Source organism: Mustela putorius, unplaced genomic scaffold (assembly GCF_011764305.1).
Source record: "Mustela putorius furo isolate JIRA1106 unplaced genomic scaffold, ASM1176430v1.1 tig00000407_pilon_pilon_pilon, whole genome shotgun sequence".
NCBI lineage: Eukaryota > Metazoa > Chordata > Mammalia > Carnivora > Mustelidae > Mustela > Mustela putorius.
Genome location: NW_025421373.1, coordinates 23,154,556 through 23,168,400, shown reverse-complemented (window position 1 = coordinate 23,168,400; position 13,845 = coordinate 23,154,556). Strand labels below are relative to the sequence as shown.

Here is a 13,845-nt window from a genome sequence, read left to right as displayed (position 1 = left end):
GTAAAGTATGCAAACATTTGCTAAGATTCATAACTACATAGATGTTAAAATAATTAAATACAATACTGTCAAATATTCTATGCAAATAATTTTGAAATTCATAAAAAGAAAGAAAATTTTTTTAATTTAAATTCAATCAATTAAGTGACTCATCGGTCTTATAGAATACCCAGTGCTCATCACATCCCATGCCTTCCTTAATGCCCATCCCCCAGTTACCCCCTCTCCCCACTCTCCTCCCTTCTAGAACCTGAGGGTTGCTATCATATCTCTTCTATTGAGGAACTCACTACTAGACAACTAAAAAGCCCTTCCTTTTCAGGACAACTGACAGAAATTATGCAAATGTTCAAAACAAACCATAAAGAGATATCTCACCTTCTTAACATGGAAGAAATACAAGGAGACATATTTAGTCTCTCAGTTGAGGAAAAGTGGAAATTGATAAGAACTTCCTGAGGGGCAGTTTAGCAAAATGTACCAAAATTCCAAATATATATTCTTTTTGACTTCTGGCAATCTACCCTGAGGGGAAAAAAATAGCACAAATGTGTGTACATTTATAAATTCTGTTCCCAACAACAGAGAACTGACTAAATAAATAAGGGATCATCCTTACAAAGGAATATCCCATAGTAGTTAAAAATGATACAATACAGCTATTCCCGGTTGCTTGCAAGGAAGAGGATTGGGTTTCTGGGGTCAGAATTGAGAGGACTTTCTTTGTACATACTTTTTTCATATCTGTAGTTTTTATTTTTCTGAATGCATTTAATATTCAAAATAACAAATGAAATTAAAAATATTTGTGGGGGCCACCTGGGTGGCTCAGTGGGTTAAGCCTCTGCCTTCCGCTCAGGTCATGGTCTCAGGGTCCTGGGATCGAGCCCCACATCAGGCTGTCTGCTCAGCAGGGAGCCTGCATCCCCTTCTCTCTCTCTCTCTCTGCCTGCCTCTCTGCCTACTTGTGATCTCTGTCTGTCAAATAAGCAAATAAAAATCTTTGAAAAAAAATATTTGTGAAGAAGGCACCTGGGTGACTCAGTCAGTTAAGTGTCTGCCTTTGGCTCAGGTCATGATCTTAGGGTCCTGGGATCGAGCCCCACATAAGGCTTCCTGCTCAACAGAGAGCCTGCTTCTCTCTCCCCGTCTGCTGCTCCCCCTGCTTGTGCTTTCTCTCCCTGTCAAATAAATAAATAAAATCTTTAAAATAAATAAATAAAATAAAATATTTGTAAAGAAATGTTGAAGATCCCTACTAGTTGTTATGGGAAGATGTCACAATGTTGAATAAAAGATAGTTACCAAATGACAAATGGAATACAATTTTATTTACCTAAGCCTGTGTATTATACAATAAAAATATAGGCATAGATAATAGAAATTTTTTCTGGAATGATGTTCCACCTCAATAATGATAATTTGATAATTATGGTATCATTAGAGGAAAGAATGTAGAGATGATTTTTACTTTTTTCTACAAGTTTTCCTTTGTTGTGTAGATTGTTTATATTGAGCACGGATTTTTTTTTAAAGCATCAAGGAAAGGGTGCCTGGGTGGCTCAGTGCGTTAAGCCTCTGCCTTTGGCTCAGGTCATGATCTCAGGGTCCTGGGATCTAGTCCCGCATCGGGCTCTCTGCTTGGCAGGGAGCCTGCTTCCTCCTCTCTCTCTCTGCTTGCCTCTCTGCCTACTTGTGATCTCTCTCTGTCAAATAAATAAATAAAATCTTTTTTAAAAAAAAGCATCAAGGAAAGATATTATAAAGGTATTCTCTTTTCTTAAAAAAAAAAATAAAAGGAAGTGCCTCTTCTGCATGTATTTGCATAGATTATGTTTGGAAAGGACATATACCAAGATGTTAATTGTGGGGGGTAAGACTGTCATTTCTTTTTTCTCCTTTCTGAATGTTTGTATTTTCTGGGTTTTCTGTAATTAATTACTTTTGTAAAAGGAAAAAGGAGCAGTACTTTTCAAAAAAGTTCTTCCTTAAATTGAGCTAAGTCTATTCAAGTGGCACCAATACTAGAGAAGAAAGGGATCTGTTATTCTGTATAATCGCTCATCTTGTTAAAAAAAACTTTCATACATATATGCAATATATACAGTCCACTACATGGGCTTTATATACAAATCTATGTACACACACACACGACCTACTTCTCAGCTGGTCCCCACATCTCCATCTATACACTATCCCAACACTTCAAGGTCCTTCAGTATTAGAGGGATATATGGAAGTGGCTCTTAAACGGGTAGATTATGAAGTAAAAATTCCAAATCAGCCACAAACGTGTGATTTCGGTTAACATCCCCTATCTGTAAAAAGGGAAATCAAACCAGTTATCTATTTGATAATTTTGTGAGGATTAAATTAAGCAACGTCTATAAATTGCTCAGTCCAAACTGGTGTGTAATAAATATTGAATAATTTATTCGTATTTTACCCAGTACATAGTAGACCAAAATCTGTGATGATCGCTGTTGTTGTTGTCATTGCCCTCCGCGCCGCGAGGAGCGCTGCCACCTCCAGGCTGACCAGGCCCGGGGTCAGGCTACAGGAAGTCCATCTAGCCGAGGCCGCCGCCATCTTTGCACACTGGCCCGCCTCACTGAGTAGATGTAGCTGTTTCGTGCAGTCTCAGAGGCAGACCCACTCGCGGCGACACCCTGACCTTGTCTCCTTTGGTGCTCTCTTAGGTAAACCGCCTTTGCCGAGGGTGATTCTTCAATTCCTTGGAAACACTAAAGCCGGCATCTTCCGGTGCCGGCCTCGCTCCGTGACCTCGGGCGTACACTTCCGGGGACGCGAACGTGTCCCGTCGCCCCGCCTGCTCCCGCTCTCTCTTTCCGGTAGCGGAGTCTGGAGAAGACGCGCAGGTAGGAGGCCTGGGCGAGAACAATCGAGCGGCATCCTGCGGCAGGGGTCACCCGTCGGGGTCGGGGACGCGGGACTGGGGGGTTTCGGTGGAAGCCGAGTCAGTTGTGGGCGAGGGGCGCGGCCGGTCGACCCCAGAGTCAGGGGCGTGCCTTGTCTCGCAAGGTGGCGGTCTTCCCCGAGGAGGAGCCTGTGAAATGGGGCCGAGTGCGGTCGCAACCCTGAAGGCTCTGCCTCCGCGCTGCCGCCACCGCCACATGTAAGGGACCGCACGGCTTGGTTGAGAAGGAGCGGGGCCGAGCGTGATGTGGCCTCGCCTCTTCTCCGCCAGGCTCTTGGGGCGTCGCGGGCCCGGCCTCTAATCCGCAGTTGGTTTCCTGGTTTGGAAATGGGATTACCTGTCGCTCCCATCCCACAGGGTTGTGTGAGGATTCACGGAGAGAATCCGGAGAAACGGCCCTGTGTTGGGTGCTGCCTAAGTCTGGGTGATTGCTAAACCTGGCACGTTGCAAATACTGGGCGCTTAGGACGCGCCGCGCGAACCCAGAGTCGGGACGGGGAAGTGTGCATCAGTGTTTGCTGAGCACCTTTGCTGTGCGTTTATAATCTGTTCTCCAGGGAGCGTTGTCATCACTTCACGGCGACACGACACGGGGTGGGGAAACGGCACGTGGGCATTTGTTGAGGGGCCGGTCACCGCAGGCATCCGTGTTCATGCTTCTTAGTTCAGATCTGCCGGAGTCTTTCTGGGCTTCATCAGGCAGAACTTAAACTTCTCTTCTGTGAGCTCCCCTGGCGACGTCCTTACAGTTCTTACTCTGTGGGACCTAATCTGAGTTCAGGAGCAGTTACCTTCATACACCCAAGGCCTACACTTGTGCGCGCACTGGGGAGATCCAGGGACCGGGAGACGTGGACTTTTCCGGGTGTGGAATTGTGGTTATTCGTGGAATAGAGGCATCTCGAGGCAGGCCAGAGAGTGCTGGGCCGGAGGTTGGGACACTGGTTTTTAGGTTTGGTTTTGCCACTCTTTACAAACCTAGGCAACACTGTGTTTTATCTTCATCTGGAAGGGTACAGCCTAAGTCATCAGAGCCCTCGTTATCTTTAGTGTCTTCTGAAGGTGTTGGGAAGCTGTTCTGATTCTTGAGTCTCAGCAGGGCGGGAAGGCCTGGGGCTTTGGTCAGAAAGGAGGTCCTCTTCTTACTTAGTCTTCGCATTATTATCCTCACCTGCTTTCCTCCTGTTCGCGTCTCCCTCCCCTGGAGTCTGTGAGTGTGTGTCAGATAAGAGTTACCTGCTTTCACTAATAGTGAGTTTTTGGGATGGGGCTTTTCTCTTAGCCTTCCAAGAGGAGATGTTTTATTGCCTTTAATGCTTGATTCTAGTAAAAATTTTAAGAATTTGGCTTTTGGAAGGATCTGGTAGAGCACAGGATATGTAGTGAGAGATGAAGCTAGAGGGATATGTGGGAAGGGACCCTTGAGTTGTTTTTTTGTTTTTTAAGAATTTAATTATTTGAGAGAGAGAGACTATGAGCAGGGGGAAAGGGAGAGGGAGAAGTAGACTCCCCGCTTGAGCAGGGAGTCCAACATGGGCCTCGATCATGACCTGAACTGAAGGCTTAGCCAGCTGAGCCACCCAGGTGTCCCAAGGTACCTTTGAATTCTAAGCCAAGAAATTGGTGCAGAGTTCAGGCAACAGGTGCCTTCCATAAAGGGTCTTCAGGTGTCACCAGTTCATAAGTAGGTTGTTGGGCTTAACTGCCTACTAACCCTTTTGGATGTGGTCTTAAAGTCTTTGAGCCTAACCTGTAAATGGTACTTGGGGGCCAGGAGACCAGAAACACTTCCTGGCACTGGAAGTATTGTGAGATGTAGACAGGGAATCTCTATTAATAATAACATGTAATGTAGTATTTGCCCCAGGGGTACAGGTCTGTGTATCATCTTCACCATAACACATACCCTCCCCCATGTCCATAAGACAGGGCATCTCTTAACTTGGTTTTCCACTCTGCTCTGCAACTGACTTGTTGTGTCATCCTAAACAGATCATTAGAAATTCCTCAGGATATGTATTGGCATCAGTAAAGCCCAGGGATAATGGCTTTGCCCAGGTTTGCAGAGCGGTCAGTTGAACTTGGAGGTCTCCAGAGACCTAAGCCAGTGTGTGTTTCAAGTTTTTGAGTCCACTTGGTAAAAATTTGAGGGATACTTACGATCTGCTTAGAACGCTAGGCTCCTTTCCTATAAGTGCTAAGAGCTGTGCTTTCGGTGGATTCAGGAAAAAGGTTATCTCAAGGTACTTTGCTTTTTTCCCCATCCATCAAAAGCCCCTAAATGCAGGGAGAAAGGAGTTTTAGGCAGAGATGAGATCTCACAGACTAGATAGAGGAAAACAGGACATAGAATAGCAAAACTTGGGAGAATTCCTTCAATTGCTGGGAAGAAGGGGCTGTGGAAACCTTGTCCATTGCTAATATTGGATTCTTTTCCTTCTTTTAGAAATGGCACCTCGCAAGGGGAAGGAAAAGAAGGAAGAACAGGTCATCAGCCTTGGACCTCAAGTAGCAGAAGGAGAAAATGTATTTGGTGTCTGCCACATCTTTGCATCCTTCAATGACACTTTTGTCCATGTCACCGACCTTTCTGGCAAGTGAGTACTTGGGTGAAGAGGCACAGGCCAAACTGGTAAGGTCTGGAGGAAGAAATGCCCGTGGAACTGGGTGGCAGTTTAAAGAGTCTTGAAAGAATTAAAAAGAATGTTCAGATAAGTAAATGTATTTGGTTGTTCAGCCACAAATACTGGGATTTCCCAAGCACTTTGGTTAGAAAGAGACACATTTTGTGCCCTTAATGACCTTAAAGTATAATCCTTGAATCTTCAGTCTTGGTATTTTGTAGGAGCGGGGGTGGACAGGAAGTCCTCTCTGTGTACAGGTTCTGGCTGCTGTTAGCCAGTTTTTTTGTGACACGTGAAATCACTCAAATTCGAAGCTTTGGTTTTCTCATAATATTTGTGGTGAGGTTAATTGTGCCTGCCCCCTGGAACAGTTGGGAGGATTAAATGCAAAAGTAAATTTATATTGTTAATACAGTGTTCAGTTACTTTGGGTCTTCATGACTCATCAGGTGGACCTTCATCCTCTGCCATACCTGACTGGCACCATTTACTCAGTAAGAATGTGATAAGCATTCACAGTCCTTGGTGGATAAGAGAAATCACTGAGCTTTTGTTCCCAGGGAAACCATCTGCCGTGTGACTGGTGGAATGAAGGTGAAGGCTGATCGAGATGAGTCCTCTCCCTACGCTGCTATGTTGGCTGCCCAGGATGTTGCCCAGAGATGCAAGGAGCTGGGCATCACTGCCCTCCACATCAAACTACGGGCCACAGGAGGAAATAGGTACATGAGGCAGGGGCTGGGTGGTAAAATCCCCGGGATTGGGAGCCAGAGCACTTAGATTTGAGGCTTGGTTTTTCTCTTGTGACTTTGTGCAAGATTCACGAGTGTGTTCAGATTCAGTAGTTGACTGCTGCACCACTACTTCTACTCGCCCCCCACCCACCAAGCTTACTGTTCATTGAGCACTCAGCTGCATACAAGGTATTGTGTTCTAGGTGCTAGGAAAGAAGGATGGAAAAGGATAGCTATGCCCTCTTCTCGTTCTGTGTAGAGGTGCCTAGACTGGTAGGACAGTCTGACTTTATTTTTTGTTATTATTATTTTTAAAGATTTTATTTATTTATTTGACAGAGACTACAAGTAGGCAGAGAGAGAGAGGAGGAAGCAGGCTCCCCGCTGAGCAGAGAGCCCGATGCGGGGCTCCATCCCAGGACCCTGAGATCATGACCTGAGCCGAAGGCAGAGGCTTTAACCCACTGAGCCACCCATGTGCCCCAAGACAGTCTGTCTTTAAACAGCCTGAGTAGGGGTTCCTGTGCTTTCCATTTGTGGCAAGTGCTGGGAAGCAAGTACAGTGTGAGGGATGGGAGTTAGTGATAAAGTTTAATTTTATCTAAGACCTAAATATGCCAGGAGTTGGTCCAGTGAAGGAAGGGCAGAGGGGAGAATATTCCAGCCAGTTACAACTGCAGGGAAAAGGTCTTGAGCGGGAATGAATTTGGCACATCTGTGGGGAAGAGTTGCGTGTGGTATGATCAGAGAGATAGGCAGGAGCAAGTTCCTGCTAGGTATTAGAGGAAGCATAAGGATTTAGACTTTAGCCAAAGTGGGGTGGGGGCATAGGAACTTTTTAATAGTAATGACTTGATGAAATTGGGGTTTTGTTTTGATGAGAGAATGTGAGTGCAGAGGTGGGTGGGGGTGAAGCAGTATAGAGGGAGAGAGAATCTTAAGCAGACTCCATTGCTCAGTACGACCCTGAGATCATGACCTGAGCTGAAATTGAGTTGGATTTGTAATTGACTGAGCCACCCAGGTGCTCCAGAGATGGGGTTTTTTTTTTGTGTTGTTTTTTTTTTTAAGATAACTCCTGTTTCAAGGCACCTGGCAGGCTTAGTTGATAGAGCACAAAACTCTTAACCTCAGTCATGAGCTCAAGCCTCACACTGGGCATATAGCTTATATTTAAAACAAAACAACAACAACAACAACAAAAAACCTATGCTGGGGCGCCTGGGTGGCTCAGTGGGTTAAAGCCTCTGCCTTCAGCTCAGGTCATGATCTCCGTGTCCTGGGATTGAGCCCCGCATCAGGGCTCTCTGCTCAGCGGGGACCCTGCTTCTGTCTTCCCTCTCTCTGCTTGCCTCTGCCTAGTTGTGACCTCTGTCAAATAAATAAATAATTAAAATCTTTAAAAAAAAAAAAACCTATGCTTTGTGAGCAGCAGACCAAAGTGGTCCTCTGGAGAGATATTAGTGTTTTGGTTTTGGGTTGGGGAGCGGCTGGAAATGGACAGATTGCCCCCCAAAAATTACAGCCTTGGCAGGGACAGTCCGCTGCAGGCAAGAACAGAGCTTGAACTCTGATGCATGGGCCAGAAAGTATGCAACAAAAACCATATGTAGCCCCCTAAGCCTTAAATATTTATTTTTTGGTCCTTTCTGAAAAGTTGCAGATTCCTGAACTATAGAGGGTTGTGGAATCTAGAAAGAACCCCTAATGAGTTGGACAAAGCTTTTCTTAATGTAGGTCCTCATTTCCCTAGAACCAAGACCCCTGGACCTGGGGCCCAGTCAGCCCTCAGAGCCCTTGCCCGCTCAGGAATGAAGATCGGGCGGATTGGTAAGTGCCTCCCTCTAGCTACCACTTGGATTTGCTTTGAGTCATTGACCCTAGAAAACTTGTGTTGTACCCAGTAGGATACAGAGCCTAGTCCGGGGCCTATTGGCAGTTAGGGTGCCAGAGGTAATGGGGGTTGCAAGAGGCATCATACGACAGAATTTCTTCCAGAGCATCCCTGTCACGTTGATGTGAATGTTGACTGCACAATTTCATTTCTGAACCTTTGCCCCACACTGCCTGGTGTGCAGGGCCAGAGACTGGCTTGTGGAACTGATGGGAGATAATTGTCTGTCCTTTTCAGTGTTCCTTAAGGGAGTTGGCATTTTGTGTGGTCTGTCCCCTGAATTGTAATACTGTCTGCATACTTGGTTTTTTCCTACTAAGTATTAGAGTGTGCTAGTCATTGTAACGATGAAAAATGAATGCAGGGAACAGCAACTCCCGTGGCTGAGAATCGTGGCGAGTCCCCTACATCTGCCTAGTGTCTGCCCCCTCACACCCATGATCTCCTGGCCCCTTACTCCTAAGAAGGTATTAGTTCTTCCCTGTTTGTCTGCATGTAATAGCATCATATACTAACCCCCTGGTCTAGTTAATGGTTTAGCTTTTTACCTTTTGAAAAGGAGGTAGTGTTCAGTTGCCCCTGTTTAGAATAATCTTTCCGCTAGAGAGTCCATGGGCTAGATGTCAGAAATTGGATATCTCCCCTCTTTGATCTTGTAAGTTGAGTGTCTTTTCTGAACCCTGGTTTTCCCTTCAGAAAAGTGAGTTCAGACCACCTCAGAAATGTTGAGGAAGCAGCAGATGGGGCAGTCCATGTCCATGTGTTACATACTGAGGATTCACATGGGGAGCAGTGGGATTCACTGTTGGTCTGTTTTCCACTGGTTTAGGGAGGCTTGGACTCTTTCCCATCCATCTCTAGGCAATGATGTTTTTTCTTCCTCCCTACAGAGGATGTCACCCCCATCCCCTCCGATAGCACCCGCAGGAAGGGGGGTCGCCGTGGTCGCCGTCTGTGAACAGGATTCCTCAAATTACTGTTTTCTGTTAATAAATTGCCTTTGTGTAAGCTATTTCGACTCTAGTTTTCTCTTTCAGGAATATTGGATTCTTTCTTCCTAGCTACATTTCACCAGGGTGGGAGACTCACTGGTGGTCACAGGTGCAGGACAGAGGAGGCATTTAGTAGATACGCAACTTCAGAGGATGTAGATAACTTGCCCAACAGGAACACAGGAGGGATTGGTTAGGCCCCTGACCTGTGACAGGGTGAGCCTGTGTTCTGTGAAGTGACTTCCTGGGAGGAGTCCCCTAAGGAGAGGTGAGATGCCTGTGCTACAGGTGGGTCTCTTCCACACAGCTTGTTGTGGCCGCCATCTAAAGCAGGCCAAGGCCTTAGAGACCTTGTTTTGAAAGCGGAGATGTTGGTTCCAAAAATGGACTAATTCTTAAAGAGCTGGAGCAGAGTGGAAACTGTTGAGCCAAGTGTAGTCTGAGCAGAAGAGGAGCCTTCCAGACTTGAGCCATATATAAACACATGTGGGTGTGTACTCGCCCCCCACACCTTCTGTGCAGAATTGGGAGCGCACTCTGCTGCGTCTTGCTTGTTCTCACTTGGCAGATCTTGGAGATTGTTCCACATCAGTACATAAAGTACATAGAGATTTGGTCACCCTACAAATACACACCAAGCCCTATTTTCATCAGTGATTAAAAAAAGTTTTTGCTCTCCGGAAGCTTGCATCCACCTCCAAGGACCCAGTGGCACCAGATGGTATGGAGTGTTCTGCGAGAGATTAGCATAGGGCCCAGTGATGGTGGCTGCTACGAAGTTGGGTGGTTAATAAAGTAAGCTGGGGAGAAGAAAATGTTATTAACGTAAGGAGGAGAAAAAACATGTACTTTCCTGTATTTAAAAATCCACATGGGGCGCCTGGGTGGCTCAGTGGGTTAAGCCGCTGCCTTCGGCTCAGGTCATGATCTCAGGGTCCTGGGATCGAGTCCCACATCGGGCTCTCTGCTCAGCAGGGAGCCTGTTTCCTCCTCTCTCTCTCTGCCTGCCTCTGCCTACTTGTGATCTCTCTCTGTCAAATAAATAAATAAAATCTTAAAAAAAAAAAAAAAGTAAAAATCCACATGGGTTGAATTGCCTACGCAGTTCAAATATGTTGTTCAAGGTTTCAGCTATAGTCCTTCAAGGAGAGGGGAGCATTTCAACTCTGTAATACTGTTTAAAAACCCATAACCTAGTTGGAGGACATTCTACAAAATACCAGTGCTTAAGTTGTCAAAAGTGATGAAAAACAAGGACAGAAGACCAGAAGAGATTATGGAGACAGAACTAAATACGGCGCTGGATCCTGAACCAGAAAGAGGGCGTTAGTGTGAAAACATAAAATCCAAGTAAGACCTGAAGTTCAATTAGTAATGTACCAACATTCGTTTCTTAATTTTGACAAATGTTTTGTGGTCGTGTAAGATGTTAACATTAGGGAAAGCTAGATGAGTGGTATATAGAAAAGCCATATATAATCTTTGCAACTTTTTGGCAAATCTAAAATTAATCCAAAGTAAAAATGTGAAGGGGGGAAAAACGAGGGTACTACTTACGGTCAGCTTGGTTTCTGAGGCAGGGTATGTATAGACCCTCGAGTGGTAAACAGTCCTGGGCAAAAATAACCCAGTACCCCCAGCTTCAGACTGTTATTTCGGCAAATGACAACTCAGCCACTGAGTGAAAATTTCTGTGATAATGGCTGCTTCATAGGGTATCCTAAGAAATAAGATTCAAGTGTTCAGCACAGTGCCTGGCTCTGAAGAAGCTACTGCTATTCTTATGCCTGTTGAGTTCTTATGCCAAGGAGCGTGAATGACAGCTGGCTGGAATCCTGGTGGAAAAATGCTGGCTGTTGCTAGAGCATTCTTTTTATTTCCTGTGATGGGACTTTGCAACTTGTCCTGCTGTTTCCTGGTAACCAGGGATGCAATCAGGCAGGTCTTTGAAAGCAGTTTCTTCAGTGGTTTGCAAGGAGAGCCAATTTGCACAGCTTGGTTTGGAACAGAGTAGTCTGTTGGGCACAGGCACGCAGGGCAGGAGGATTGGGTGAGCCGTTGCCCACCTGTGACTCAGACCGTGGGAGCCCAGCTTTGGCAGGTGAACCTGATGACATGGGCTACAGCTACAACCCTGACCAAGCCTCTAGAAATGGTCTCTTCTGCCCTCCTGCCTCCTTTATCTGACCTGAGCCCCTGGAAGCCTCCTAAACACGCCTCCCTGTCTCCGCTCTGGCCCCTGCCTAGCCCTAGACCACAGGTTTTGTTACTGGTCCTGCCACACTTCACCCTCTCCTGCCGAAGCCAAACCTACTTCCTCTCACTTTTCAGTTCTCCGAGGCTTCAGTCTCCTGCTCATGTTCCCTCCTGGCTTGGCTCCTTCAGCATCTTCTCTCCCTCACTTCACCTCACTATCTTCTCATCTGTTAGAATCAGTTCTTCGTCACCCTCCTGGGTGCCCCTCAAACGTGCTTCACTGAATTCCCATGGCACCTCTACTTCCCATGCGCCACCACTGTCCCCTGTAACATTCTAACTTTCCCTGCTAATCTGTGAGCTCTGAGAGGGCCAAGTGGGTCTTGTTCAGTGTCTTCCACCCTAGCCCAGTCTCCCAAGTATGGGCCCAGTAATTAATGAATCACTGAAAGAATAGGTGAATGGGCTTCCTCCCTCTGGAAACCAAATAGGTTCTATAAACTAGATTTTTTTTTTCCATAAAATTTTTTGAAGATGTTTTTTTTTCGAGAGTGTGCATGGGCAAGCGGGGGAGGAGCGGAGAGATTCTCAAGCAGACTGTACACTGAGCATGGAGCCTCATGTGGGGCTTGATCCCATGACCCTTAGATGCCCTCAGCTGAAACCAAGAGTCAGACGCTTAACTGATTGAGTCACCCAGATCCCCCTAAACTAGATTGTTTAAAGAGCCTTGTAGATACTTGATAAATTAAAACATGCGTTCCTGTGCTTCAAAGAGATAAAGGAACTCCCCAAGGGCACTCAGAAATGAGGGGGGATAGTTCAAGATGAAATGGATTAGGGAACACAGCTGTAGGCAGAGAGAGTTGAGGTAGCCCTTCTGGCAAATACCAAATCAGTGCCAGGAAGTTAAGTCTAGGCTATGCCCTTACCTCTCACTTCAGGTCCAAAGTGAGGAAGCTGAAGCTTGACTTTCACAATAAGCCAGAAGTGCTCAGATTTCTGGGCTAGTATATTCCTAATAGGGCTGTTCTGGGTCCTTGGCAAAAGCAAATCCTCTGGAAAGAACAATTGAGGCCCTCTGGTTTCCTACAGATAAGGTTCAATTGAGTAGGACCCTCCCCACCAACCAAAATACCGAGACATGAAAATAGGCACCAAATGAGAGTCAACAAAGTTTTTAACATATCCCAAGGACTCCATATTAGAATTTTTAAAAGATTTTACTTATTTACAGAAAGGGAACATAGCAGAGGGAGTGGGAGAGGGAGAAGCAGGCTTCCCGCAGAGCAGGGAGCCCAATGCGGGACTCTATCCCAGGACTCCGGGATCATGACCTGAGCCAAAGGTAGGCACTTAACGGCTGAGCCACCCAGGGACCCCAACTCCATATTAGAATCAACAAAATATGAATAATCGGATGTCTTTGAAAAGGAAGCAAGGAAAACAGTACAATAGTTACTGAAATTAAATACTCAGTGGATGGGTTCAATGGCAGATGAGAGCCAACAGAAGAAAGAATTACTGAACTCCAAAGTAAAGAAATTATAAAATTTAAAGAAATTACAAAACCGAAAAGTCCAGTGGGATTGGAACTGAATGTAGTCCTGGATTGCTCCCTTCCCATTCTGCCTGAGTGAGGACACTAGCCTTCCAGTTAATCTTCATTGACCTGGGTGATGATGTGGCTCCCTGTCATCTAGGAGTTTACTTTGAAGGTCATTTTTAATCTCGAAATGCAGAATCAGGAAAACTTCCCAAGACATGACTTCAGGGAAGCCATTGATCTTAGTAGTGCAAAGAGAAGATGGGTTAGGAACTTAAAATTGGTCAATTCTGTCTTGGAGAGAAAGGGGCAAGCAGTCTTGTTGCGTGTAGTCCTGAGGTGGTAGGATTTGGCCATCGGATGGAGTTGGGAAGAGGTAGACTTGAGTTACCAAAGAGTTTTCTAAAAAAGCTGCTCGAAGAGGGAATACAGCTGCTTAATGAACTAGAGGTCTCCCCATCATTGGAGGCATACAAGTATGAACCAGACCCCCAAAGCTAGTTACATCAGAATCTCTTAGTGTGGCAGAGGTCACTGTTTCCCAATATGCCTTTTCTTCATTTTCTGTTATAAAAAGGAGTCTCAATTTTTAGCTGGATGTATGGTTGATCAGAATAAAGACTCAGTGGCGCCTGGATGGCTCAGTTGGTTAGACATCTGACTTGATCTTGGGGTTGTGAGTTCAAACCCTGTACTGGGCTCCATGCTGGGCATGGAATCTACTTGAAAATTAAAAAAAAAAGGGGGGGGGGTGCCTGGGTGGCTCAGTGGATTAAGCCTCTGACTTCAGCACAGGTCATGATCTCAGGGTCCTGGGATCGAGCCCCTCATCAGGCTCTGCTCAGCGGGGAGCCTGCTTCCCCATCTCTCTCTGCCAGCCTCTCTGCCTACTTGTGATCTCTCTGTCAAATAAATAAATAA

At 45.8% G+C, this 13,845-nt stretch overlaps 1 protein-coding gene across 2 annotated transcripts; it reads left to right on the top strand.

Moving 5' to 3' along the window:
* Window positions 1-2,723: 2,723 nt before the first annotated feature.
* RPS14 (ribosomal protein S14) lies at window positions 2,724-9,202 on the top strand. 2 transcript variants are annotated; one of them, XR_001177741.2, is made up of 6 exons: window positions 2,724-2,879; window positions 5,385-5,535; window positions 6,123-6,284; window positions 8,050-8,126; window positions 8,555-8,657; window positions 9,081-9,202. XR_001177741.2 is itself a non-coding variant. In XM_004737821.3 (5 exons), the coding sequence occupies exons 2-5, from the start codon at window positions 5,387-5,389 to the stop codon at window positions 9,146-9,148; spliced, it is 456 nt and encodes a 151-aa protein (XP_004737878.3). In that variant the 5' UTR covers window positions 2,725-2,879; window positions 5,385-5,386; the 3' UTR covers window positions 9,149-9,202. The 2 variants fall into 2 exon arrangements, 1 of the variants encoding a protein (XP_004737878.3); XM_004737821.3 differs by lacking the exon at window positions 8,555-8,657 and having other exon boundaries at window positions 2,725-2,879.
* Window positions 9,203-13,845: the final 4,643 nt, after the last annotated feature.

Coding starts and splice junctions, on each gene's coding strand:
- RPS14 (XM_004737821.3), top strand. CDS start 5,387: ATGGCACCTCGCAAGGGGAAGGAAAAGAAGGAAGAACAGGTCATCAGC. Junction 5,536..6,122: donor GTCACCGACCTTTCTGGCAA/GTGAGTACTTGG, acceptor TTTTGTTCCCAG/GGAAACCATCTGCCGTGTGA. Junction 6,285..8,049: donor CGGGCCACAGGAGGAAATAG/GTACATGAGGCA, acceptor TCATTTCCCTAG/AACCAAGACCCCTGGACCTG.